At 40.1% G+C, this 25,677-nt stretch overlaps 1 protein-coding gene across 2 annotated transcripts in view; it reads right to left on the reverse strand.

The window, feature by feature from the left end:
• The window catches only part of LMBR1 (limb development membrane protein 1), a 69,389-nt gene extending 44,809 nt beyond the window's left edge, over positions 1 to 24,580 (reverse strand). Inside the window, exons 1-5 of one of the 2 annotated variants that reach the window (XM_039571621.1) lie at positions 24,283 to 24,580; positions 10,271 to 10,343; positions 8,001 to 8,040; positions 6,003 to 6,142; positions 814 to 917 (exon numbers count right to left, since the gene is read on the reverse strand). In XM_039571621.1, coding sequence (XP_039427555.1) covers positions 814 to 917; positions 6,003 to 6,142; positions 8,001 to 8,040; positions 10,271 to 10,343; positions 24,283 to 24,345 — 420 coding nt within the window. In that variant the 5' untranslated portion in view covers positions 24,346 to 24,580. The remainder of the gene's footprint in view (positions 1 to 813; positions 918 to 6,002; positions 6,143 to 8,000; positions 8,041 to 10,270; positions 10,344 to 24,282) is intronic. The other variant, XM_039571625.1, reaches the window with a different exon arrangement.
• Positions 24,581 to 25,677: the final 1,097 nt, after the last annotated feature.

A 25,677-nucleotide genomic window follows, 5' to 3' on the forward strand; every position in this document is an offset into this window, starting at 1 on the left:
AATTCCCCCAAGTGTAGTATCATCAAAAACAAAAGTGTTATCATTTGGATGATAAAAATTAATGGTAACGTGCTACAATTGGTCCCAGTCAGTCACTGCAGTTTAATCTATCTCATATTTATGATTTGAAATTAATTTTGATGTGCCTCCCATTATAGTAATTTTTCACTGTGTTTCTTTATGTTCACATATTAATACAATCGTTATCTCATTGTTCAAAAATTGCCTTGCCAAATTCCCTGCTTCACCGAAATACTCAGCCCTCTCAACCTGAATATTTCCAATGAAGTTGAATATTTTATGATATTCTTTACCCATTTAAGACAGTTTTCTTAACATATTATTGTTAATACTGGCCACATTTAAACCTTTTTTGGGATGTTTGTAATCTTTAAAATTCACAAATCAAGCTTGTTTTCTCAGGGTCATCTGTTATTTAATCACCGTTCCCATTAGCAAGAAACCTGTCCTTCTTCTCCTTGTTATTTTATTTCTTATGCATTTTTTGAACCTTCTCTCCTTTTAACATCCCAAAAAAATTATCTTCCAAAAAATAAAATCTTGATTGAATTGTTTTGTTCAAAAGAGAGCTAAGTAATTTTCTTGATCTCAGTACATGTGGGTTTTAAGAAGTCCTTTTTCCCCCATAGGTCTGGCCTGTGCGAGAGTGTGCAGCTGTATATACACCTTCACATAAGCACACACATCCCAGCACCAAATCCTCCCCAGTCTGTAATATTAGTTTCATCAGAAACAAGGGCTGAAAATGAAATATATACTGCAATTACTCTGTATTTAATAGTGTTTTCCTACCTTTTTCAAGCCAGCAAATCCTTCTGATTCCAGGAAGAAAAACGCAAAGGGCATCAATACAAACAAACACAGATTTGAAAAAAGAGAGGCAAGATTCCACAAACCTGAAACAAACAAGAAAAAGTTTACACTATAAGTTTCTATATTTTAACAGTTAAATATACAACATTTTCTTCCCTTACATATAACAATGTAGTATATGTACAAGTGCCAAGGGTTTATGGGTATAGTTATTTACAGGTCACTGCTGAAAAACTTCCATTTCTCTGCATAATGATCTTCAAACAAAAACTGGATACAACTTACCTTTCAGGAGTAAATGTCTGAAACCGTGGGAGACAGACTGCAAGCTCAGGGGTACGACTTCCACAAACTCACTGAAGGCTCTTTAGAGAACCATTGTAGAAATTTTCAGGACAGAAGTATTTTACTACTCTCAGTGCATCTCAAAAAATCCAGTTCTGTATATTTCCTTCCTCCCATACTTTTTCAAGAGAAACTTCAGCAAACCATGGATTTTAACATGAGCAGCACACAAATGCCATTGTCACCTCCAAATCAGAAGAAGATATCATGGTAACAGCAGCCTTCCACAATGGAATGACTGGCTTAGCAGGCAAAAGGAGAGCAGTAGATATTTTTATCTCAGCTTTATAAGGCTTTCAACATCATCTCCCATTAACCCACTCATCGCTTAATTAATGAGGTATGGGCAAGGTAAATGGACTCTGAGGTGGACTGAACACTGGCTGAGCTTCTGGGCTCCCAGGGTTGTGCCACCAGTGGTATGTACACCCCAGAGGGCTGATGGTGGGTTAAACACCTTCACTGGTGACCTGGGTGGTGGGAGAGGACACATCCCCAGCAAATCTGCTCAACAGACAGGATAGGGAGGAGCAGTCTCCTGCAGCTCTGATGAACCTCAACAGGCTAGACAGAAGGACAGAGAGCAGAGAAGAGTGGACTTAGGGAGATTTAAACAGTATATATGTATAAGATGAGGGAGAAAAAGGAAAACAGTCAGATCTTCACAGTGGTATCTAGTGAATTGAGAAGAGGCAATAAGCATGAACTGAAAAACTGGAAAATCTACTTACTCATAAAAGGGAAGGAAAAAAACCCAAACAAAAACTAAAAATCTCAAACATTTTCCACTGCCACTGTACGCAAGCAGTGAAACAGGTTGCCCACAGGTTTTGTAATCTCCATCCTTCAACATACTCAAACCTAAAAGAGGAGCACCTTGAGCAGCCTTCTATGACTGACCCTGCTTGGAGCAGATTATTTCCAGAGCTCTTTCCAACCTCAACCGTTCTGTGATCTGTGTGAAAAATCAGCAACTGACTACAAGGAGGACATCTGCAAGACACATGTGACACCTGCAGGAAGAGAAAGGGTTTGGAAAACAACCTGAAGTGATAGCTAATCTCCATTAGAGTATCTGCTCTACTAAGATTTTCTAAGCTGCACACTTACTGAAGAGCCAGTTTCTGGTGCCTAAACATGAATCCATCATCAATCACCCTATCAGAAGTTGTGCAGGATGCAGTGTTTCTTCTTTATAAAAGCAGAAGCTTATCTGCAATTTAGCACCTAACAGGTCTAACTACTGTCACATGTACTACATCCGAAAAAAAAAATTCTGTAGAGAAAAACAGGCTTAGTTCCCCACCTTCTCCAAGGCACACACATTTCCATAATTCTGCAGGACTATGTTATATCACCTGAATATCAATCAAAAAAAGAATATTCCCCCATGATAAGAAAATCTGAACTAACAGCTTTGTTTGTTTCCTTCTTCCCATGTACAGGCTTGCTCCTTTTTCTCTTGAAATTGTCCACTTTGTAAAGAATAGGGAAGGAAAGAGATATTTACTGGATGTCTGGGGTATTCACTATCAAGAGAAATTTCTGTAGTTAGATCCAAATGTAAAATAGTTAGCAGTGATCTTTGCCTGTACCATCTCAAAAAGTGCTTCTGCCATATAATTCCTTTTTGCTCAAATGACAGCATTCGAATTTGAAGGAGAAATAAAAGAGAGAAGGAGGGGGACAGGGGCCAAAAGAACCTCTTCAGCAATTGACAGCAGCAGGATACCAGCAACCAAACCCAGCCAAATAGGCTACAGAAAACAAAACACAAAAATTCCAAAAGATGCGTGAAATATAACACTCATTTGCTAAAGAAAACAGACTGCCTAAAGGTGGCTAAACTCCAGTTAACAAAGAGGGGGATTTTTCCTTTAGAATTTGCTTTGCCAGGAAGCTCCTGTTACCATTTGAGAAACATTCAGGCATAGCAACATCAGCAAGAATGTCATTAACAGCCCTTACGAGGGGACATTAACTTCAGCAGTCTGCGCCTTTTTTTTCCCCAAAAAAGACACCAGAGTAAGAGTAGAAATACAACTAGATGGGGGTAGGAGTCTTATTTCAGCAGTTTTCTCTAACTGAAGACAGAATGCATTCAGTTACCTAATGCAAAGTTCAATATCTGCTTGTCCTAATTTCAGCAGCTCTATTACATGTGTATCTTACAACATAAAACAGTGCTTAGGAGCTGCAGAGGACACAGAGCATTTTAAGGAGGGGGAGACTGGTGCACATCCAGGGTGAATTTTTAAAAGTTAAAATCCAGAAATTAACACATTAGTAGCATATAGGAACCACATTTACAGAATATTAAACTACAGTGCTACAATATGCACACAAAGTTACGAGAGGCAAGGATAGTGCTGTTCTGCTGCCGACAGACATGTGCACTTTCCTCAAAAGTCCTCTGTATTTCTTACCCTAATCTGGTAGTTCAGAAATCAAATTAAAATAGACCCAGAAAAAGAATTATTTTCTACTACACTGACTGCATCATAAAATTGCATGAGACACTTGCAGACATCAACATATAGAAAAGCTTTAAGCAGTCAATTAGAACTTTTTTCCTTTGCATTTGCAGTGACCTAAGACTGTACCCCATAAAACAAGTTAATAAAACATAAAAATTAAAAATTTCCCAGTCTTAGGCAAACAGATTTGATCGTGAGCATTTTCCCATTTTTCTTATTCATGGCAGTTTCATTACGTTTTACCCCCACCTGCTGGTTGTACCCAACAGCAGCACAAGGGAACACCGCTGTCAGAACTAGTCCTGGGATTAGTAATTAGGTAAGAGTGTTTATGCTGGATACAGGTTTGGCCTTTCTGCCTAGTTTCAAAAGTTTGAGGCATATATTTTCTACTTTTTTATTTGCCAGCAGTAATGCAACAATCTACAGAATAAAACCCCTCAGTGTCAGGTTCAAGTACCTCAGATGATAGCTGTAATCGATAAATCTAAGGGGGGGAAGTGTTTTAAAGCAACACAAATGCTCCCATTTGATAACATTTACAAAGCAGTTCATAAACCATACGTGAAGGCTGTGTAGGCAGAGTATTATGGGCATGTGAGCCCTTCTGAGCTCGGGTGCCGGTGCCAGGGCTGTGAGCTCCCAAAGCCGCACAGGTTTCCCCCTCTGACTGCGCCGGGCGCGGGACGGGATTCGAGCGGGGCGATCCCGGTGAGTGCCACGCGGGGGAGCCCTTGCTCCAGGGAACGGATCCGCACCGGCGCCCGGCCCAGCCCCGATCCAAAACCTCCCCGATCCAAAACCCGCCTCGCATCACCGGAACCCACCCAAGGTTCACCGCGGTCACGCCTACCCCTTTGCCATACACACTTACACCTGGAAACACCAAGATGCTGAATTTCCCTTCTTGCTAGCCACTGCTGCTGGACTTACGGAATATAAATTATACTGTGTATCCATAAAGTGGTATTTTCAAACATTAGCACAGCAAAATCAAAAGATGGTCACTGGAAAATTCAAAGGCCTCCCTATTTAACAGCAACTATTCCAGCAGATTTCATACTAAACCAAATCTTCTCAAGCAACAACTGACAGAGTAAAAATTTCTGAACTGGTTATTATACAATTTCCAGTCTCTGATGCATTTTTTTGTCTTTTTTCCAAAGGCGATTCAGACACGGAAGGATTACTCTCCATTAACTTTTTGAGGGAAGTAAAGAAGAAAAATGCCTGAGCAGCTAAATCCATATGAAAAATGAGATTCAGCTTGGGTTCTTCCTCCCTTGTAGGAGACATACCAAATTAGCAATCCCCCATGACATGTCACAAACAGGTCATAGAATAACTCAACTAGAAAGAACCTGTAAAGTCACATAGTCTGATCTGCCCTTAAAACAGCCAAACTGCAGGTGCCATCAGGCTGCTCAGGGCTTTGGCCACCTGAGTTTTGGAAAAATTTCAAGATCTCCCAGTTTCTCTGGACAACTTTTTTCAACGTTCAGCCATCCCCACTGTGAAGAATCACTCCTTTATGTCCTACAAATACCCCTTCTTGCCTCTCACTTCACAAAAAAACCAAAACAAACCAAAACCCCAAACACAATCTTTGCAAGTTAGGGATCTGAAAATTCATGAACTTGTTATGTTTGAATATTATTACACATTTAGCAAAAAGCATACACTTTTCACAGAAAAGTCCTCCAAAGCGAAATTACTATCTCTTCCCAAGACTAAAGAGGACACCACAGTTAACTTGTAAATTATTTATACCAGATTAAATAAATTGTTTCACATAGTGAACATACTTTCTCCAGACAAACCTAGCAAAGAAGATCTTGTTTTCACCAGTTATTTTATCACGCATCTTTGCCACAATACTTATGTTCCACAATTTTCCTTGTTTACACATAAATCACTAACAGCTGTATTTAACTATCCAGTCCAAGCTGCCCACAACTAGCAAGTTTCTTAAAACATGATTTTATTTTGAGAATAAATTTATAGGTATCATCATAAAGAGTAAGGCATATGAATCTTGCATTCACACATGAGGAAGAAGTCTGAACAGCATGTTTCAGGTTAGCTTGTAGTAGCTCTTATTTTACATTAATATTCAAAGCAGTGATTTTGGTTTAATTCCAGCAAGTCGGCATAATTCTTAAAAAAAGAACAGAACAGTTAAGACAGACTTTGGTCATACCTCACACAGCAGCAAAACCAACCAGCCAATAGCACATTAACAATTAGCATAGTAAATGAAAATAAGTTATCAGTTTGAAAATAAGAACATATCTGTGCACATATAACGAGGACATCCATTTTAATTACATTATGCTGAATACTAACCATGAATTAGTGAGCCATTTAACCACTGAATATAGTAGTTTTGTGGAAAAGAAAGCAGGATCTCATTGCTGATTATTGAGAAAGGTAGAAGCAGGACTGCACCAGCTGAAACTGCTAGAGTGAAGGTGCTCAAGAACAGCCTGAAATTTAAAGAAATGTACTATTGTTACCACCAACATGCTCTGAACAGCAGGAAAAAAAAGTCATTAAACTTCCTGTTAATCAGCATCTAAAGGCAACACATTCTTACATTGTAAATAGTCAGGAGAAACTGGGATTTCCAAAGCATCTGACTTCCAAAAAGCAAATTTAAAATAGTTTACAGAACCCAGTATAAATAATTAGCTTTTACCACCTCCCAGAATTAGTCTCTTGGCACATGTATGCATTCAATTCCAATGTAATACAAAGGTTAAACTACTGGTGTTTATTAAATATCTTTTCACAAGTCTCCTCTTTCAGTTTTAATTTCCCACACAGACACACACATAAGAAAAAAAGATTCAATTTCTATATTCTTAGTGAAAGTTTTAAAAGCAGAGCAACGTTCTAACAACTGAAGTGAGTACAATTATACATAAATATTTTAACACCAAACTGAAAAAAAAGTTGTTTTTTTCACAAAGTAGTTATTCAAGTTATCATCTCATAGCTGTAAAGTCGATACACAGAAATTATCAGAAATATTTAAAGTATTTAAGCTTATTCTTTTTAGATCCCAAATACAACCTAAACCACATGCCATCTTGTGGCATTAAAAAGAACTGTGTTCTTAAAAAAATAAGATCAACAAAACATTCTTACAGAACTAATCTAATGCTGTAATAAAAGCAGAAGTAATTCTCAAATTGCATGACAAAATAATAAATAGAACATCCCTACAACAAGAGCATCTGTAAGCTGCTTACAGAAATCTTACTTTCTTAACAGTCTACAAATCCATTTTTCATTTACACAAAAGTTAACATAAAGAGTGACTAATTTTGTCTTTTAAGATATTCTTATGTTATTGTTGTTGGCTTCTGAGATTTTTGCTTTCATTTAAGGATGTTTAAGTATTCCAAGCCAGAACTGTAAAACCTAACAAACTACAGCAAAGTACTACAGCAGTTTGGCCTTTTTTTCTCCTCCCTCCACACCTCAAGTCCTGACAATTATGCCATGTGGAGAAAAATCTATCTACATATGTTTGAGAGTTACTGCTTGTAGGAAAATACCATGCACATTTACAGAACAAGAAACCTTAGGCTGAAAGAAAAAAGAACATTTTATATTTACAACAACACTTTTCTATGAGCTCTCCTTCCAAAGGGATGACAGCACCACCAGGGAAGAGCCAAGAGCACTGTAATACACAAGGAGTCGATCCACATTGTTCAGCCAATCACGTAACTGACAGGGCAGCAACAGCCATGGAGGTTCTGTACATCTCAAGGCACATTCAAATAGGAGATATTAATATCTAGCTTTACAAAGGAAGAGGATAAGGAGAGAGTTGCTGGCAGACCAGTAGGTCTGGCAAGTGCTTGTCTTCCACTTGTTACCCCCTCTGCAGCTTTTTCACAATGGTCAGATAAGATGTCTTCTACAGAGGCAGTTAACTTTCTTCCCAGGATCCACTGCCTCCCTTGACAGGCCTTCCATCGACTGCTGCAGGAACTTACACCACCTCGCATCTAAACACCTACATTTTAGAGACCTAAATGCAGGTCTTGCACTCAATTCCACTGCTTGCATCAGGTCCTCATGCAATATTCTGGCCAACTTCATGCTTCCTGGGAAAACTACAGATGAAAAAAGCCCTAGACCAGACTTTCATAACACTTTTCATAACACAGGGCGCCAATTAACCAAATCATTTTCCCTGACCCTCTAGCAATCTATTTAAAATACATTTGAATATTTAAAATAGACTCTTATTTATTTGGAAGCACAGAAGGTTACTATCATAACAATATATTCAGGAAAAGAAGTTCTGCCAAGAAGAGCTATACATACGATATTCTGTTAACGATGGCATCTTCATCCTCTTGCTCATCTGAAAATTAAATTACAGCAGGTTATACTCAATACTCACTTGTTTTTCCTCAGGCTAAAATGTATATCCATCGGAATAATTTTAATTTACAATTAAATTCAGACATACTGATACAATTTATGAGCATGAATAATTTAAGGAAGTTCCTTCCAAAAATGAATACTCACACCCCTTTTTTTTTCTAGTCAAACTCTTTTCAATGTAACAGCAAAGTTATTTCACTTTACTTAAGTATGCAGTTCAAAACTTCTTGGAGACCTCTTCCGGAGTGCTCTATGGCAAACATGCTTTCAGATTACTACAGCCATGGCTGCTGCTAGAAACTGTCCCTTTGGGCATCTCTGGAACCACAGAGAGCAGGCAAGCTACAGGAAAGTCTTAGAGTCCATACTAACTACTACTAGAGACCACTTTCAGTATTAATGTCTTTTTAAAACAAGAAAGTATACTCAGAACAATAATGATGACTACTTAATTGCTTCCCTTTACTTACCCCTCTTCCCAGCTCCCAGGGATTTGGGAGAGAGGAGGAAGGACAGGTGGTGTTATTCTTGTTACTTGTTTTGGATTTAAGATATCATTACTTCCTTCTGATACTTCAAATTTTAGACCATTTTTATTCACTTATTCCTCACTTAATACTTCACTAGAACAATCTTTTTGAAACAATATCAACATTTCACTCAGAGATGAATCACTAACACATCCTTTTACGCTTAACACCCTTCTCACAGCACATCAGTACACAAATGTAAGCATTTCTAAATTTAAAATAATGGAAGCATTTTTAAATAAAAATTTCTGAATTTAAAATAATTTTACACTCAGCATTCTAAAGTTTCTCCTATTTTCCATAGGAGATAGAATGCCTGACTTTATTTATTCTTAGATTTTAAAATAAATTTAAGTTCTTAAGAGTCATGCACACAGTTGAAATAAACACACAGCCAATAACATCATGCTATTTTGAAATTCTTCTGTGAACGGACATGGAGTTGTTGGTTTTTTTGATGGAAACCTCATGGTGTTTTGAAAGACTAAGTCAAGGTCTCTTATGAATCATTTTGGCTAAAGAGCTTCTTGGAGAAGCAGCGAACAATTTGTGCTGAAAGAGTTCCAGATGTCTTAACTCTTCAAACATTTCTCATCAGGAAGATCATAGCAGGCTACAAAGTGTGCCTAAGTACATGCTCACAAAGCTTTCATAAAGTCAGGACAGCTGCAGAGCAGTCCCTCTTCCTAGCTGAGGAGATCAACCGCCAAAAAAAGGCAATAAAAGTGTCTTTGCATCCAACAGTGTTTGCCAAACCAGTTTCCCCTTCCTGTTCTTCTCCATCTACAAATAGTAGCAGCTTTGTAGTGCCCAAAATACATATCAGGATCAGAAGATAGTATCTGTCTTACTTCCCATGTTTAAAGATATGTACCTTTCTTTTAAGGAATTAAATTCCATGAAAAGTTTACTTTTTAAAACATTAATCTATCTATGAAAGCATCTCTATCATAACACAGGTCACTACAGCTCAATACACAGTTTCCAATAAAGTTCAAAGCACCAAGATCACCATACACAGGAATGTTTCTACAACCTATTATCAAGCACCAAGGTCCCAAATAAGCTGTCAAGAGTCTAAAATTCTGCAATTTTATACCGATTTTTATGCTATTTGTCTATAGAAAAAATACTGAAGAAAATGACGGGGCTTCCTAAAGACTAGTTTCAGAATGGAAACTAGACCATGTTTCCAAAGGGAAAAAAAACAAGAGTACTATTTCAAGGTATTATCTAAACTTCAGTGGTGAACTCATAAGAAACAGGTTAAGACCACTGAAATAACTGTACCTGAGCAGAGCAGGACTTTTTGAAGAAATAATGCTACTTCTCTTCTGTAGCACTGGCAACCTTTACCAGCAAAAGCTCAGAACCTGATTTTGCTGCTAAAACACAGCTGAAGATACTTATTCTGGAAAGGCTGATGTGAAAGGAGAACAGGATCTAAAGGCAAGGGAGGCAGAAGCATCTACTTGACATTAACCCCTTTCTTCCCTCTCAAAACAGTTAACACTTAGGCTGCCATACACAATCAGATCAATCCAGGCTGCCATAGACCGGTAGCCTAACAAACAGCTTTACTTCTTCCACTCTCCTTGTGGAGATGGAGAGGAAAAGAATCATCTATTTATTTGAAAAACAAAAATTATTTTTACATATTAAAATTTCTATGCTTACCTGCTTTCCTTTTGTATCTTGTGATTATAAAGTAGGAAACTATGTAGAGAACAGCAAACAGGAGAAAACAGATCTGGGGGAAAAAATGGCATTTATTAGGTCATGAAGAAATGCCTGGATTATAAATAAACAGTAAATCTAGTCTCAACAATTTAAAATTTAATTCAGATCAACAAGAGTGCATTCTATGCAAATTCAAGTCATTTCAAGACTTATGTTTTATATCTTATTAACAGAAAGTTAAACACATAAGAACAGTTAGGTTAGAGAAACAGTTATTGCATCAATCATATGGCCAGCAAGTTTTACTCTAAAATTAAGAAAAAAGCCTTGTCTACAGTGTGATTTTTTGTTTGAGCGGAGTGGGCTGTTCTTTGAAGTTTGAATCCACTTGAGTTGTAAAAGATATCAGGCTTTGTATCTGCTTCACATGCATCCTTAAGGGGAATTGTATTTTATATAATGGGCTCTTGAGGATCCATTTTGATCTAAGCTGTCAACATGCGTGGAAAGAAACAAACATGTTTACTATTTGCATCCTGTCGTGAATCAAACAAATTCCAGGTAACAACACACACAAGAGAGACTCGTGCCTACAGTGGATGTCCAAGCATGAGCTCATCAAACATGATGTTTCCTTTAAAGTCAGAAACCAAGGATACAACTTCCCTTCGCAGAAGGTTGGTGGTTTATTTAGGTCAGATGTACCTTCTGCCCACAGTGACTTGGATGAAGTTGTTTGTAAGATTTAGCACTACAATTTCAATACTCTAAGACCAAAACACCTACAAAAATGCTGGAAATCTTACAGGAAAGGAATTAAACAGCAGGAAAGTTTTAACCTTCCAAGCCTTTGTGGGGTAAAAAAAAATACCAAAAAAAATCCCCACACATTTTATTTGCTCCTGAATGAGGCATCAAGTGGCTCAACACTGCTTCCTTAATCCTGGGTGCTGATGCCTATTAAAAACATGAGTCAGACAGAAATGCAACAAGAAGGAAGCATGCCATTCTGTGCGGCAAAACTACTTCACTGGATAACAGCTGATCTATTTCTTTAATCAGTCATTTGTAGATTTGTTGCCTTTAAGAACTCACTGTCTTAAAAAAATCAAGAGCAGAAAGGCTACCTTAAGAGAAAGGGAAAAGTGAAAGTGAAGGTAGTGATGATAGCCTTGATAAATTGGCATCTAAACAATACCACATGCAATCAGCAAATCAGAGGGGAGAAGAAAGTATCAGGAAAGACAGACTTTCTAAGAAATACTGATAAATATAAACTGAGTTATTTTTCTGCTGTAGTCAGATATTTTGGATTAAAAAAACCCAAGTGACTAAGCATGGCATTTGGGTGCCTGTGACTTCCAGGTGCCTCCCAGAAGGACAACAGTAAGTCTGAAAGTGGCAACCCAGCTCCTTCTCTGTGCAGGCAAAACACAGCAGCAACATGCAAAATACAGCCACTGAAAATCAGGTTTCATAACTAGATCTCTGAATTCCAACTTTTAATCTGAATTGAGTTTACCACTCCAACCTTCTTGAGGATGCCTCAAAGAAGAAAAGGTTTTGATAAAGAATTCAGTCCTTTAAATAATTCTAAAGAATGTTATTAAGATTTAATAAAGAACATTTGGTATATTTTTGAACGGGAAGAACAAAGGAAACTGAGAACAGCCTTGGGCTTTCAGAGTACTCTGACATAGCTCGTCCTGTCAGTATCGGAAAAGGCAATGTCAGTGCTGAAAGAGAATCCTACTCTAAGCTTCCAGTTCCTCTGAAAACTAGACCAAGGCTACAGCAACAGACATCTAATTTTAGGCATTCACTTTTGAAAATCAGGTATCACATATACAGAGTAAGTGAATTCTTTAAAAATCTGTCAGATGCAAATGACACGGTGTAACCCATGTAAAAGAAAAATATAGTTCAGCTCATTTTTGGTTTAATTTTATTTAAAACAAGGATCAAAATTACTGCAATCTTGTTTACATCTTCAAATAGAACATGGGGCCTTTATTCTATCCATGACAGCAAGGTTACAATGAAAATGTGGGTCTGTACTTACAAGGTACCACTGAGATAACTGAGGTATTTTGAGGGCATGGCAGACAAAAGCTGTCCAGTAACACAAACTGTCAAATGCTGTATTTCTGGTTTTAGGTAACAGCTACTCTGCAACCCAGCAATAAGGGGTAACTATGCATCCTGATGTAATTCTCCCTCTACTTCTGACAGATTTGAGAACGACTTTGTAAATGTTTGATAAAGTTGTTTATTATTGAAAATTCACAAAATTTTAAAATTACTGGAAAGAAAATAAGTAAATTCTTTTAAGTGAAAGCTTTATGATCTTAACAAAAAAGAAGTCAAATTAAAAGTCCTTCATACTGACCAAAACAACTCAAACACCAAACTCAGAAATATTACTGCAGTCTCAATTTACACTCAGTGAAACCTCTGATTCTGAACTGTTTCTAACCATGCATTCTGAATAGCTTTCTAAAGGAAACAGCTCAAGTCAGCATCCCAACTATTTTTAGAGTGGAACTCAGTTAAGCTGGGGAAAAGGAATGTGTTGCCTCTAACAGCTGAAGAATAGGTTCCACTGTCCTGTCATGCTGCAACCTTGGGTTCTTATTCCTCATACTGCTGCTTCTTTTCAGGATATTTTTGTATTAGGAAAAAAAAGCCACCAGGACTTGTGCATATTTGCTGTAGTTTCAGTTATTGTTTCTCAATAATGAGTGGCTGGGCTTGTATGCAGCACTCCAGGTATGATCTTACAGCTGCATGTAACAGCACTAAGCCCTTCTTGATGCACTGTAAATGCTTCTCCACACTCACCTGAGAATCACACTGGCAGTTCAGCATTATCCCCTGGTCACGTCAGCACTGTCCTCCCCAATTGCTTACAGCAGAGTAGCTCTCAAGTTTCAGTAGAAACTTGGCTTTAGGGTTCAAGTTCCTCACTGTGTCTTTTTCTTTTTTTTTTTTTTTAAATCACACCTTGAAGTCACACTACATACAATCATCTGTCAATTCCATTTCTAATCACTTACTAAAAAAGCACAGGTAGTAATACTGAAATAGGGTGCTACTCACAAAAGAACACCATACACAAAACTACACTGATACCTTCAGTAAAAAACCCAAAATTTAAAACAGCCTATATTCCGTAAATTCCATCTTTCTTTCAGAAAACTACTGTATGTGTCAGTATTGGAGGTAACACTGGAATACAATGTTAAGTCCAAATTATATTGCAAGTTGTTTCCAACCAAAAAGCAATGGTTTATGCCATCACCCATCCCTACAATTACAGCTGACAAAAATTAAGGATGCTGCAAATACAGCAAATCTAGGACAAGGTGTATTCCTCATATCCTCAAGTTCTCTGCAAGGAGATTTTCACTGCAGCTCAAATGCTGCTCTTCTAGGTTTGACTTGGGGAGACAGTCAAGACACTGTGCAGAGAATGTACCCAACTGTGATGAATAAGGATTTCTGATGTCCCCCACTTCAGAAGAAATAAAGCTTTTCAATCTTAAAGTGTATTTCCTTAAATTCCTTCCAAATTTGATTGACAAAGTAGTTGTGGATCTGTTGCCATAGTTAAATTGGGAATCTACTTTAAACATACCTATGGTACATACTGACTTTACAGGGGAAATACATTCAGTCCATGTTTGACCGGATGGTTCAAAATAAAAAGGAAATTACGAGGAGCCCAAGAATTGTCTACGGTTATATCCAAACAGTCAACCAAAGCAATTCTTAATAATTTTTAATGTCTCTGTGTGTGTGTCCTTTCCACTCAGTACCTGAAAACAAGACACGTGGATTCTGTGCCACATCCAGGGGCTCCTTTCTAACAGATGACACGTTAAGAAGCCTTCAAACCTCAACCATGTAATTCATTTACATCTCTTCCCATGGACTAAATACAACCTCTGGTAGGACAAGCAAAAGAAACCTGTCTTCCCGTGGAGCCCTTAATTTTCATTTGGGAAAGGAAGTGCCTTCTGTTCCTGCTTAGATTACACACCAGACACACCAGGAGAGGCTGCTTACGGAGACACACTGCACTACATTCTTAGGTACCTTGTGTCCAACTCTCCCACAGTGTCACAGGTTTGGATCTCTCATCCAAAGTTATCCAAGTATGATCCACATCATACTTTTGGATCTGTACCACAGCTCCCAGCTCCTGGGAGAACGAAGCTGGAGATTACCTGCATACTGTATGTTTCTAAGGGGCCAGCACTGAAGGGCCTGGCATTAAACACAAGCAGTAACAGTCTGAACTAGGTCAAATTACCTTGTACTTATCCCACTGACAATTACTAAAGATCAGCTGGCACTAATTTGTCCTTATGGATGATCTTTAAAACTCTGGCACTGAAATTCATGCCTCAGATTCATGCATCATGCATCATCTTCTGTTGCAAGTGTTAGTTACTTTCACGCTAAGAAAGACTATGTTCAAAATGTGTAAGATTCTTTTTCCCTTCTTACAAACAAGATTCAACCATCTTTTACAACTGCAATTTGTGTGTGTGCACATTAAAAGCTGCATTTTTATGTACAGGATTCTATTCATACAGCATGGGTTGTGAGGGAAGTACAGCTGTAGTTTACACTAGGAAGAAAGCACACAGGTGCCTTGTCCAGTAATTGTTCCATAGCTCTCAGTCAGTGTGCCCTGGTAGCACACACCTTAAAGAGCATCCCTGGCTGTATTACCTGAAGCAAAGCAAATAATCATGGGGAGTAACTATCTCTCTCCAAGCAGCATTCACCCTGTCACATGCAGTTGCTGTGTCTAGTTTTGAGCCACCAGTACAGGAAAGATGTTGGTAATTGCAGAAACATGATCACCAGGATGGTCAGGAGGCTGGTGCAGACAGGCTGAAGGACCTCAGCATGTTCAGACTGAGGACAACAAGGCTTCAGGATGGCCTGACAGCAGCAAGGAACTACCACAGAGAGAAATCACAGACCTTAGTAATGTTCTTTAACCTAACACACTTCCAAGCACAAAACACAGGTTCAACACAGGTTCATTTCCACTTGAAAAGCATCAAAGCAGATAAGTGATTGTTTCCTCCAACTTGACTGCATACTAGCATTTAGAACAGAGAAAATCTGGAGGAGTAAAACAGACAAGCAGCAAACAGCATTTTACTATGCCATGTGTGAAATGAAAGATCAAGAAGCTCTGAACAGTAGCTCCAAAGAGTAAGGGAAGAAAGGAAGTAACTTTAAAATGAAGTGGCTGTGCCAGTACTTAAAAAAAAAAAAGTTACTGCTATTACATCCACAAAGATTTCTATGCAAATTATACACAAAAAACAGCTATGGATGTAATAAAGAACATCTCCACTTCTAGCTATTACTTTACAGAATTTGTCCTTTTCCCTAAGGAGAAAAAACAGCACAGAGAAAAGAGAAGGCAGAGATCCCTCTGGGTAATATCACCATGTAGAATATGTCTATTTACATGTTTAAGTGTTGAAAATGAAACAGTCAGTATTTTGCCTGTGATTACTATCTACAGAAAATAATAGTGTTACACTTCTGGATTTAATTTCTGTAATATAAAACAACGAACACAGCATTTTACATCCATCTCTTACTGCTCTAACGCTGCTCAAGTATTTCAATGTGCATCAAAATACCACACGGCAACCAAAAAGCTTCCTCCTACTGTCCCACTTGGCAACTGCTTCTGTTTACTCATAGAAAAGATGGCAGGAATAAACAGCCAAAAAAATACAGGTGGAGACAAGCAGTTCTGCTTGGTCTATTTCTAATAACTCAATTATCCCAGACATCTAAAAAGCAAACAAGGCATTCCACCTGCTTTGGATGTGTCAACAGTAAGTAAGTGACCTACAACCAACTAAGCACACCACAGAAAACTAAAAATTGTAACTAGGCCCTCAGTTTGACCTTGGCATTCTAGAATTATCATCTGCTCTGGAAATTTCATTTTTCTCAAATGAGACATTAACTCTGCACTCTGTGGTTAGATTAAGCTCACTCTAAACCAGCCAGCGTTATACACTTGGCATGACACACTAAATTTAATCTTATGAGAAAATATCAAATATGTCCTATGACTACAGATTAATTTTTCTCATTAACACTGCCCTCCATTCCTATGATTCCCCCCCCATGTATGGTCTCTTCTCAGGACTCCTCCCTGGCTTAAAACATTTGCAAGAGATTGACCCACTTTTTTTTGTTGGTTCCTAAGTCATGAAGAAATTATAAGTGGTTTGGAGGCAGGTGCCCAGACTTGCTCATCCAGACAAAACATCCAGGATCCAACAGAAAGTACGAAACATTCAAAAATATATTCTGTGTTCTAGAAATTCTGCTGAAGATAAAAACCAGCTTCTACAGCCCTTCAGTCAAGAATGTTTTTCAGCATTAGTGCAAGATTTAAAAACATTCTCTAGAATTAACACCAGCAGCACCAACCCAGACCATGTCCCTGAATGAAGGCATTGTTCAACACTGGAAAGTCAGGTTATAATAATCGGTTATATTAAAACTCCAGAGTCATACCATTAAAAATTCATTTCTGAAAAAATAACCTTAAAAGTCTCATTAATAGAGACTTGGTAAACAATTTATTTGTTTTAAGACAGATTTTTTGACTAATACTAATTTTCGGGGCAAGATGCAGAAGATCTTAGAAGACTGAGCTAATAAACTTTCTCATCATAATACAAAAATACTCTTCCTTGTCTTCTCACACATTTATCCTGGAGCATTTTTAAGTGGCACCCCTACTCCCAAAACACAAACATATTTAAACTGCAACACCTGTATGTTTTCATAATTCTCACCAATTATGCTGACTCTCTACTGGATATAAGCTACCACAGTCTGAAACTCAGTAAATATTTTAGACATGTTCCTATTGTCAAATTCAACTAAAACTCATCAGCATCAATTTTTCCTATAAATACATCAAAAATAGAAATTACAGTTAGATAATGGAAAAAATGGGATACCCAAGGCCTAAAGAGGCATGTAAAATCAACAGTAAAACTAAAGCACCATGTTTTGATGACAATTGTGAAGCTTATCCTGGAAACCACACAAGAAGGTAAAGGGGGAAAAAGCATCACATTGCTTCTATCCTCTGTACATTACCCAGCCATATGCAGAGTTTGATGCCATCAATACACACACAACATTAGGAGCACACATGATTTGGAAACAGAGGAACTGAAACATAGTTCTGTATTTTCCAGTTAATCAAATTTTTCAAAAATTGTCCAAGTGTTCAAATATTAAAACAGTACAAAGCACAGGGCTCTCTCTTGGAACCATGTTGATGGTAGTTAGAAACAACTTTTAACATACCCAGCTAATCAAAAAACTAGAAACCTCTGTGTGAGAAGCAGCTGAGCTACACAATTATACATGAATATTCAACACCCAGTTGACAAAACGCCAACATGAGTTTTGAAACCATCATTATGAGAGTCAACTGGATCCCAAAGAGCACAGGTCAAAGCTGCTGAAAGCGTGAAGCAACCTCCCCTGTCACATGAATGACTAATCAGGGGGTTAGAGCAGCAGACTGTTCCAGGTCATCTCTACCTGGCTCTATGCTCACCCTCCAGAGTGATGCAACAACCAAGGCTGTTTGTCATTAGATGCATAAAAACACAAACTTCAGCCATGATTTCCAAAGTCTCTCCTCTTCCTGTGTTGTAAGTGGTATAAATTTTTGCACATGATTGTTCCTGAGAAGGCAGTGCCCCAAGTCATTTGACAGCACATGGTTACATGAAAGAGTCAGTGGTTTTCAAGGCAAAGGGGAGAGCGAGGGAGTAGAGAGTGATGCAGAAGTTAAGACTTTCTCAACAAGAGTTATCACTGCCCTCCTAAATGAGGATAAATATCAATTTAAATATGGAAGGCTGAAAGACAGGAAAGGAGAAAGCACTTCAGTTTACAAGAAAGGAAAAAAAAAAAAATGCATAATCTTCAAATACAAGCAGGAAACTTATAATGAATGGAATGTTTTCTTTAGTCTTCCTTAACCCAAAATTCCATCTACGTCAACAGAACTGAACTCTGAATTTCTTATCATAATGTCACTGGCAACATGCTTCAGATTCTCTCCCCTCTCTGACTTTACCACCATCTCCTCTGCTGCTCTGCTCACCTCTTCACCCATTTCTCAACCCTCCTCAACGTCTCTGAAAACACCTATTTCCAAACTAACAAACTCAGTAACACTCAGCAACCTCCTCACAGCAAAGGCTGAGTTGTTATTACAACCCTCCCATCTCCCAGTTACACCCTGCCATCTTATCCAGTCCCTCTACTCCATGCCCAGCCACCCAAACAAAACCCAAGAGGGATATGCTTGGTTTTGGTCATATAATGAAAAGTTGGTTTTGTTTGCTGTCAGTTCTTTTGCTTTTTATTAGATTTTCTCAAAATTAATTATACCTTAATACAAATTTTTCTTAAACATATGTCTGTACCCTCCATAAAGTGTGTTGCCCTTCTGGTCAACTGCTCCTCCAAAGAAACACACCAGTAACTCAGAAGAAATTATTTTGAACTGCAATTAATTGCAAATTTTTACACTTCAGCCTCTCATGTTTATTTTATGTAAACAGAAATAGTGGAACTCTCCAAAAGCTGTTTCTGTTTAGGGAATAAGTATCCCTCTCCATTTGTCTATGCCAAGTATTTTGAGATGCCTATTGATTCCAGATGGATCCACAGCGCTGATCCCCAGGACCAACAGCCAGAAGATGATTCATCACTTCTTAAAGTTCAGTACAGCACCCATCTTTACAAGTAAAGGTACAGTTTTAAGACGACAGAATTATGCCAACATTTTATATATTTAATTATGTTAAATGTGCACCAATCATTCAGCTTTATGTCTCACATCACTAGTACAAATACTCCTTTATTCAGTAACAAATCTTTCCCAAAATATTTAAAAGAAAAACTAAAAAGAAGCAATACTGAGAAACCTAGGCAAATTTATTTTCTGAAATACAAGAAGCCACTTAAGATATAAAGCAGTTCTCAAGTTTCCAGTGTTGGTGAAAAGAATTGAAAGGCATTTTTTTAATACAAGATAAACTTGCATAAGCATTCAAACAAAAACATTTCAGTATGTAGTAAGTTTGTTCTCACAAATCCCCCACGCTTCTAATCAGCACTTTCTTCCTGGCCCACTGTCAGAATATCATCACTGCTGGCAGAAAAAAGGTCTGTGAAGATCAGTTTTTTTAGGAAGTAGAACTCGTCACAAACAAGAGCCCACTACCAACAGAAGTCAAATGCTCAAACCAGCTCCCTCATTTTACAGCCTTATAGAGGACAAATGCCAGCAGCAGCCATGGTGAATTAAGAGAAGAAATAGAGAAACTAAGCTTCTCAGAATATTTAGCATCGGAAGGCTGCACCCCTGAAAACATTTAGTCCTTCAAATGGAAGTGTATCATATTTAACATAAAACTCCATAATACACCAGTTTCAGTATCTGTCTGAACTTGCATGAAACACTTAAAAGTTTTAATACCACTTTTGTATTTGCATTTGTTCTACCAGGGCTGATTTTTTCGTTACATATTTAATATAGTAAACTTATTTCCAAATACACTATGTTCATTCTTAAGCTTCCTATCTAATAGTTCTATGGTTCTAATAATAGAACCTAGAAGTAGATAATAATAATAGAACCTAGTAGTTCTACTGTCCTCTTCCACAGTTTTCCCCACACTACAAATGCAAGCACAGAGTATTTATTTTGCTAAGGAACCCTCATAACCAAGTGTACATGTATATTTTTACAAACTCAAAATCTGACATTTTTTAAGTGGAAAAATAAGGAAAATGTAGCTTTAACTTTTAAAAATACAAGCTAATACTGCAGAACAGAAGACTCAAATCAGAAAAAAAAGGGAAGAAGACAATATTCTAAAAAGTGAACCCAGGGGACCACAAACAGACTGAACCATTGCACTTGCTCCATTTACATTTGCAATAAACTGTTCCCAACAATACCAGAGGAACATGGAACACTTTATTAACAGACATATTAATAACAGGACACAAGGGAAAAGCAGTTCCCTAAAAGCTCAAATATCTTCCATGGATGTGCAAGATCTCAGCAAATTATAAATTAATCTAAAGGACCAAGAAGGGCAAACTAACAGAATATTGTCCTGCATTTACAGCTCTTTCATACAAGTACTGATGAAGTACAGAACACAAACCCTTTCCTGTATTTTGCAATCAACTAAAACTGCTTTTCAGAAAGATGTCCCTTTTAGCCAGAACTGAGGATCGCTCTGGCTTTGTTGAAGTCAAGGATCTCACTGACTTCAAGCAAACTCATGGCTATGCCATGTCTCTTACACTGGGTCACCAGTTCACAGTGTCAACATTTACTTCATTGCATCCGAATTTTAAAGCTCAGACAAGTCTCGATCTGGTTGTTTTCCAGAACTGTTCGAATCAACAAATCCTCTATAGAGCAGATTAATGTTTGAAGAGCCATGCCTAACTAGGGAGTTAACCATGTTCTAGTTGCACAGATCATCCTCATGAAGCAACAAAATCCAAGGCAGACAATTTTGTTGCAAACAGGCACCCTCTGGAAAAACAGGTGCCATACACACTCCAAATGAGGTGAAGAGTAAACAGTCCTGAGTTAAATTAAGCATTAAAGCACTGAGTCACCTCAAAAGCAGATGAAGGATGTATTTTTTAAAAAACAATCTTTTACTACCCTTGCTCAATCTATAAACGTGTCAAAAATATTTGTCTTTTGAAGGCGGAATTAGCAGAAGTTGGCACCTGCAGAAAGAGACAGGCACCACCAGCAAAAGGATAAAAAGCCTTGAATTTTTTTTATGTTACACAACTTTATGGAAAACTTTGTAGCTTGCCAGTTCAGAGAATAGATGAAACAGAAATAAAGCATTACACTGAAGCTAAACTCAGTGTGCCCTTAGGATTCCATCAGAAAGCACAATATAGAAATCCTGTATGTATTCAAAGAAAATTTGAAAGAGAAAAGTGAAAAGGATTTTCTTTTCAACAACATTAGCTTACTTTGATTTCTCTTCTCTCATGAATGTATCATTTTAGCTTCCAGTAAAAACTGCGCCACACAACTAGCTCTTCAAAGATACTTCTAACAGACAACATAAATTTCTCTTGTTCCTAACAGGCATAGAGAGGTCTCCTCTACTGTAATATTCCACAATAGACTGGAATGGTTTGGGTTGGAAGGGACTTTAAATATCATCTGGTTCCAAACCCCAGCCAAGGGATACCTTCCACTAGACCAGGTAGCTCAAAGCCCCATCCAACCTGGCCTTGAACACTGCCAGGGAATCGGGTATCCACATCTTCTCCAGGCGACTGTGCCAGTGCCTCACCACCCTCACAATAAACTATTTTTCCTAATATCTAATCTAAACCTACCCTATCCCAATTTAAAGCCATTACCTCTTGTAACATCAAATGCTTCTATTAACCGCTCCAGGGCCCCCAGCCCACCTGCAGCTGGAATCAAGTTTTTACTCATGTGTCAGAGTGGAATATGCTCCCTGCTCCAGCTGAGGGGCTGATGATTACGCCCACTACCCACACAACTGTCAATTTGCGTATTTTAAGGAATTCTATTCACCATATAACTACGTGAGCAGCAAGAGCAGGAATAGTAAGGAGAGGATGTTAACATAATTGCACATGCAAGCAACATATATTGTGTGCTCCAGCATACTCAGACTAACCACAAATGCACTCATACTTGCAATATTCTGCAGCTGTGCAGGACCCACAGGAGGCTGCACACTCAGCTGGGGATGGCAACACTTTATGCAGTCATAAAACCCTGTGGTGCTCCAACCCAAATTGAAGACAAAATCATAACTGTACCAGGGTATGATTTAAAAGGCAACATTGTTATTATTCCCACTGATTAAACAATAACAAAGGTGGCCTGTGATCAGTGTTAAGATCAAAGTAAAGTTTCAAGAGCAAGAATATTCTGCTTCCACTGTCCAAACAAAACAAAACTGCACCTCTAAAATATGAGTTACTGATGTCCTATGTGATTTCTCACATGACTACACCAATAGGAAGACCTACCAATTGCTCTAGAGGGGCTGAAGAAGTCCCTCTAACTTTAGAGGAGTACCTACAGTACAGATGAGCTAGTTCTTTAAGAATTTAATAGACTTCACTATTTATAACAGTACCCAGAGAGGCTGCATACAGCCATTCCTTCAGACTCAAAAATCTGTGTTTCCTACTGAATGAAATCACAAGATGTAGCATCTGATTTATCAGAACAAGACTCTGGTAAAAATAAGTAGGAGATAATTAGCACACAATGAAATACAAATGGAAAAACAGACATGAGGGAAAAGAGAGAAGATTTGTACATACTTTCATGTTTTCATACCACAAAGGTGATTAAGGTGATACTTAGAGCATTCTTTACAAAGAAGTATTTTACTTTTTGTGCCCCTCCACTAGTCATGGCTCCCAGGACATACATTACATCCATGCCCAAAGAAGAGACATTCCAAAATATCTCCTAAAGTAACTGTTCTCCTCATACAGGCTTGCTTTGCACTCTTCAGAGACAAACATCCCAGAAATAGAATACTTCACCACAAGAAAGGTCTTAACATAGATTCATAAAATACAGAAGAGGAATTAATACATTCCAAGCAAGTCTCTGCTATCAAGTGACCTAGCCATAGCCCTACATAAACTGGTTAACAGCAGTATTTTAGAGTCTCCCAAAAAGGCTGAAAAATACTTAAAGCTAAATTATGAAATCTTATTTTAATTCAAGAAATCCTTTTTCCCCCCAAATAACAGAGATAGCAAAGAAAACACGATTCCCCATCTGAGCTGGGACAGCACGTCTACAACACTGCATGTCTCCCATGTACAGCATGTATTTCCTTCCGGGAATTGAAGTAGGAGAGACATGAGCTCCATCAAAACACCTCCATCAGCTTTGAATAGTCCTGAAAACAATTACGAGGCTGTCAGAGAGGAAACTGCAACTGCTCTGTCTGCACGCAGGGTGTAGTGCTGCACTTGCCAACGGAGGGCTGAGGGAGACAGGATAGCACAGGCACTGCCATGTGCTCCACTGGGAGAGCACGGCACATGAGGGGTCAGGGAAAACATGCACTGCATACAAACAGCACTGCAAACAGCCCAACAAAGCAGGAGAATTCCAGTATGACAAGAGATACCATGAAATCCCATGCACACCTGATGGAACAGGGCTGCACCTGAGGGCTGAGGTGTTCAAAGAATCCCACAATGGGTCACAGTGGGTCATCCCAGAGCACACAGCAAAGGAGTGCATCCAGGAGTTCTTGACTGCCTCCAGTAAGGGAGGCTCCACAGCCTCCCTGGACAATCTGTTCCAGTCCATGGTCACCTGCACAGTAAAGAAGTTCTTCCTCATGTTCAGCTGGAGCTTCCTGTGCATCAGTTTCTGCCCATTGCCTCATCTCCTGGTGGCTGGCACTACCGAGCAGAGCCTGATCCATCCTCTTGGCAGCTCCCCTTTAGATACCTATACACATTAATGATGTCCGCTCTCAGTAATCTCTTAGGAAGCTGAGCACTGCTCACGAGGTTGTTGCACTGGTATCTGTTCCGAGATCACTCCCATGGAGTACACCGATGCCCTGCATGCATACACAGCATCTCCATCTTTCGCTGAAGGCACAAGGAGAGGAAAACCCTCCAGGGGATTCAGCGCTGGGATCCTTCAGCTCTCGTGGCACCTCACAGAAGGTGCACGCACCTCTCTGCCCACCCGGGACAGGCCCCCGAGTTCCTCCGGGCACTGGGGCGAGGGGCAGGCAAGGACAGCGGGAGGGAGCGGGACAAGCCGCCGGTGCCCGGGGACAGGGCTGGGACGGAGAGCAGTGACAGGTCAGAGAGGGTCCGCGGGGCACGGCGGCACCTACCGTGTACTCCCGCACTTGGCTGTGGAAGTTCTGCTCCCGGATCGTCACCTCGTCCGCTTCCATCCTTCATAGTACCGCGGCCCCCGCGAGCAATGGCGGCCGCCGCCGCGCCTGCTCCTGCCCCGCCGGCAACGAGCGGGGCACCATGGCCGGATGCAGCACGGCTGCTCCCCCGGACCCCGGCAGTGGCTGAGGGGCCCCGGCTCCGCCGCTCTGTCCCCCGTCCGGCGAGCGCGGAGGAGGAGGAGGAGGAGGAGGAAGGGCGGGAAGCGCCGCCTCAGCTCCTCCTGCTGCGTCACCGCGCAGCGACCCCGGCAGGGGCGGGGAAGGGTGGGGGCGGGGTCGGGCGGGGCGTGGCTTAGCCCCAGCGCAGGGCGGGCGAAGGCGCGCCCGGGGCGGGGCTAAAGGAAGGCGGGAGGCGGGGGGAGGGAGGGGGCGCGGCCGTGGCGGGGCGGGACCGGGGCGGGCCTGGAGGAGGCGGGGGCGGGGCTCGGGACCGGGGACGGGAGGGGATGGTTTCACCGGCAAGGGGGGTTCACAGAATCACGGAATCGTTTAGGCAGGAAAGACCTCCGAGATCATCGAGTCCAACCTATGACCGAACACCACCACGTCAACTAGACTGCGGCACTAAGTACCATGTCGTCTTTCCTTATACACTCCCAGGAACGGTGACTCCACCACCTCCCTGGGCAGCCCATTGCAATGTCGAATCACTCTTTCAGTGAAGAATTTCCTCCTAATGTCCAAGCTGAAGTTCCCGTGGTGCACCTTAAGACTGTGTCCTCCCATCCTGTCGGAAACAAGTCAGCTGTTTGTGCCCGTGTGGGGACCGGCAGGGACAGAGAGCCCCTCTGTGACCTGGGGGACGGGGAGCGGGGGCCGTGGGAGAAGGGACAGTCTGAACGGGGGGCAGGACGCTCCTGGAGGGGAGCAGGGCGGGAGGCAGTGGTTGCCAGGAGAAGAGCTGCAGCCCAGGGCCCTGCAGGGAGCTCCCCAGTGCGGGCAGTCGGCAGAACAGTCTGGACCCCGGGGGTCACCCGCAAGAGTCACCCGGAGCAGCGCACGGAGCCCCTCAGAGACGGGTATGGACAGGGGTTCAGCCACCACTGTCATTGAACCCGTGAGGGCGCCATGAGAGAGTGGGAGATGTTCGGCTCTAGTTGATCCTCCTGAAACTCAACAATGTAAACGCAACAGAATTTCTAGTTTGAAAGACTGTACTTAAAACTTCAGTCACAACTTGTGTTCCACTCCCCTGGAGCAGGTTTCTGCCTTTGAGTGATTTCTGCTTTGTTGGTTTTTGCCCAAGTGCTGTGGAGAGAAGGCACAATCTCGGCATTTTTCCCTGTTCCCTCTACACACACGGGCAATCTTCTTTGTTTCTGAGTTTGC

This window comes from Corvus cornix, chromosome 2, assembly GCF_000738735.6.
Source record: "Corvus cornix cornix isolate S_Up_H32 chromosome 2, ASM73873v5, whole genome shotgun sequence".
Classification (NCBI taxonomy): Eukaryota; Metazoa; Chordata; class Aves; order Passeriformes; family Corvidae; genus Corvus; species Corvus cornix.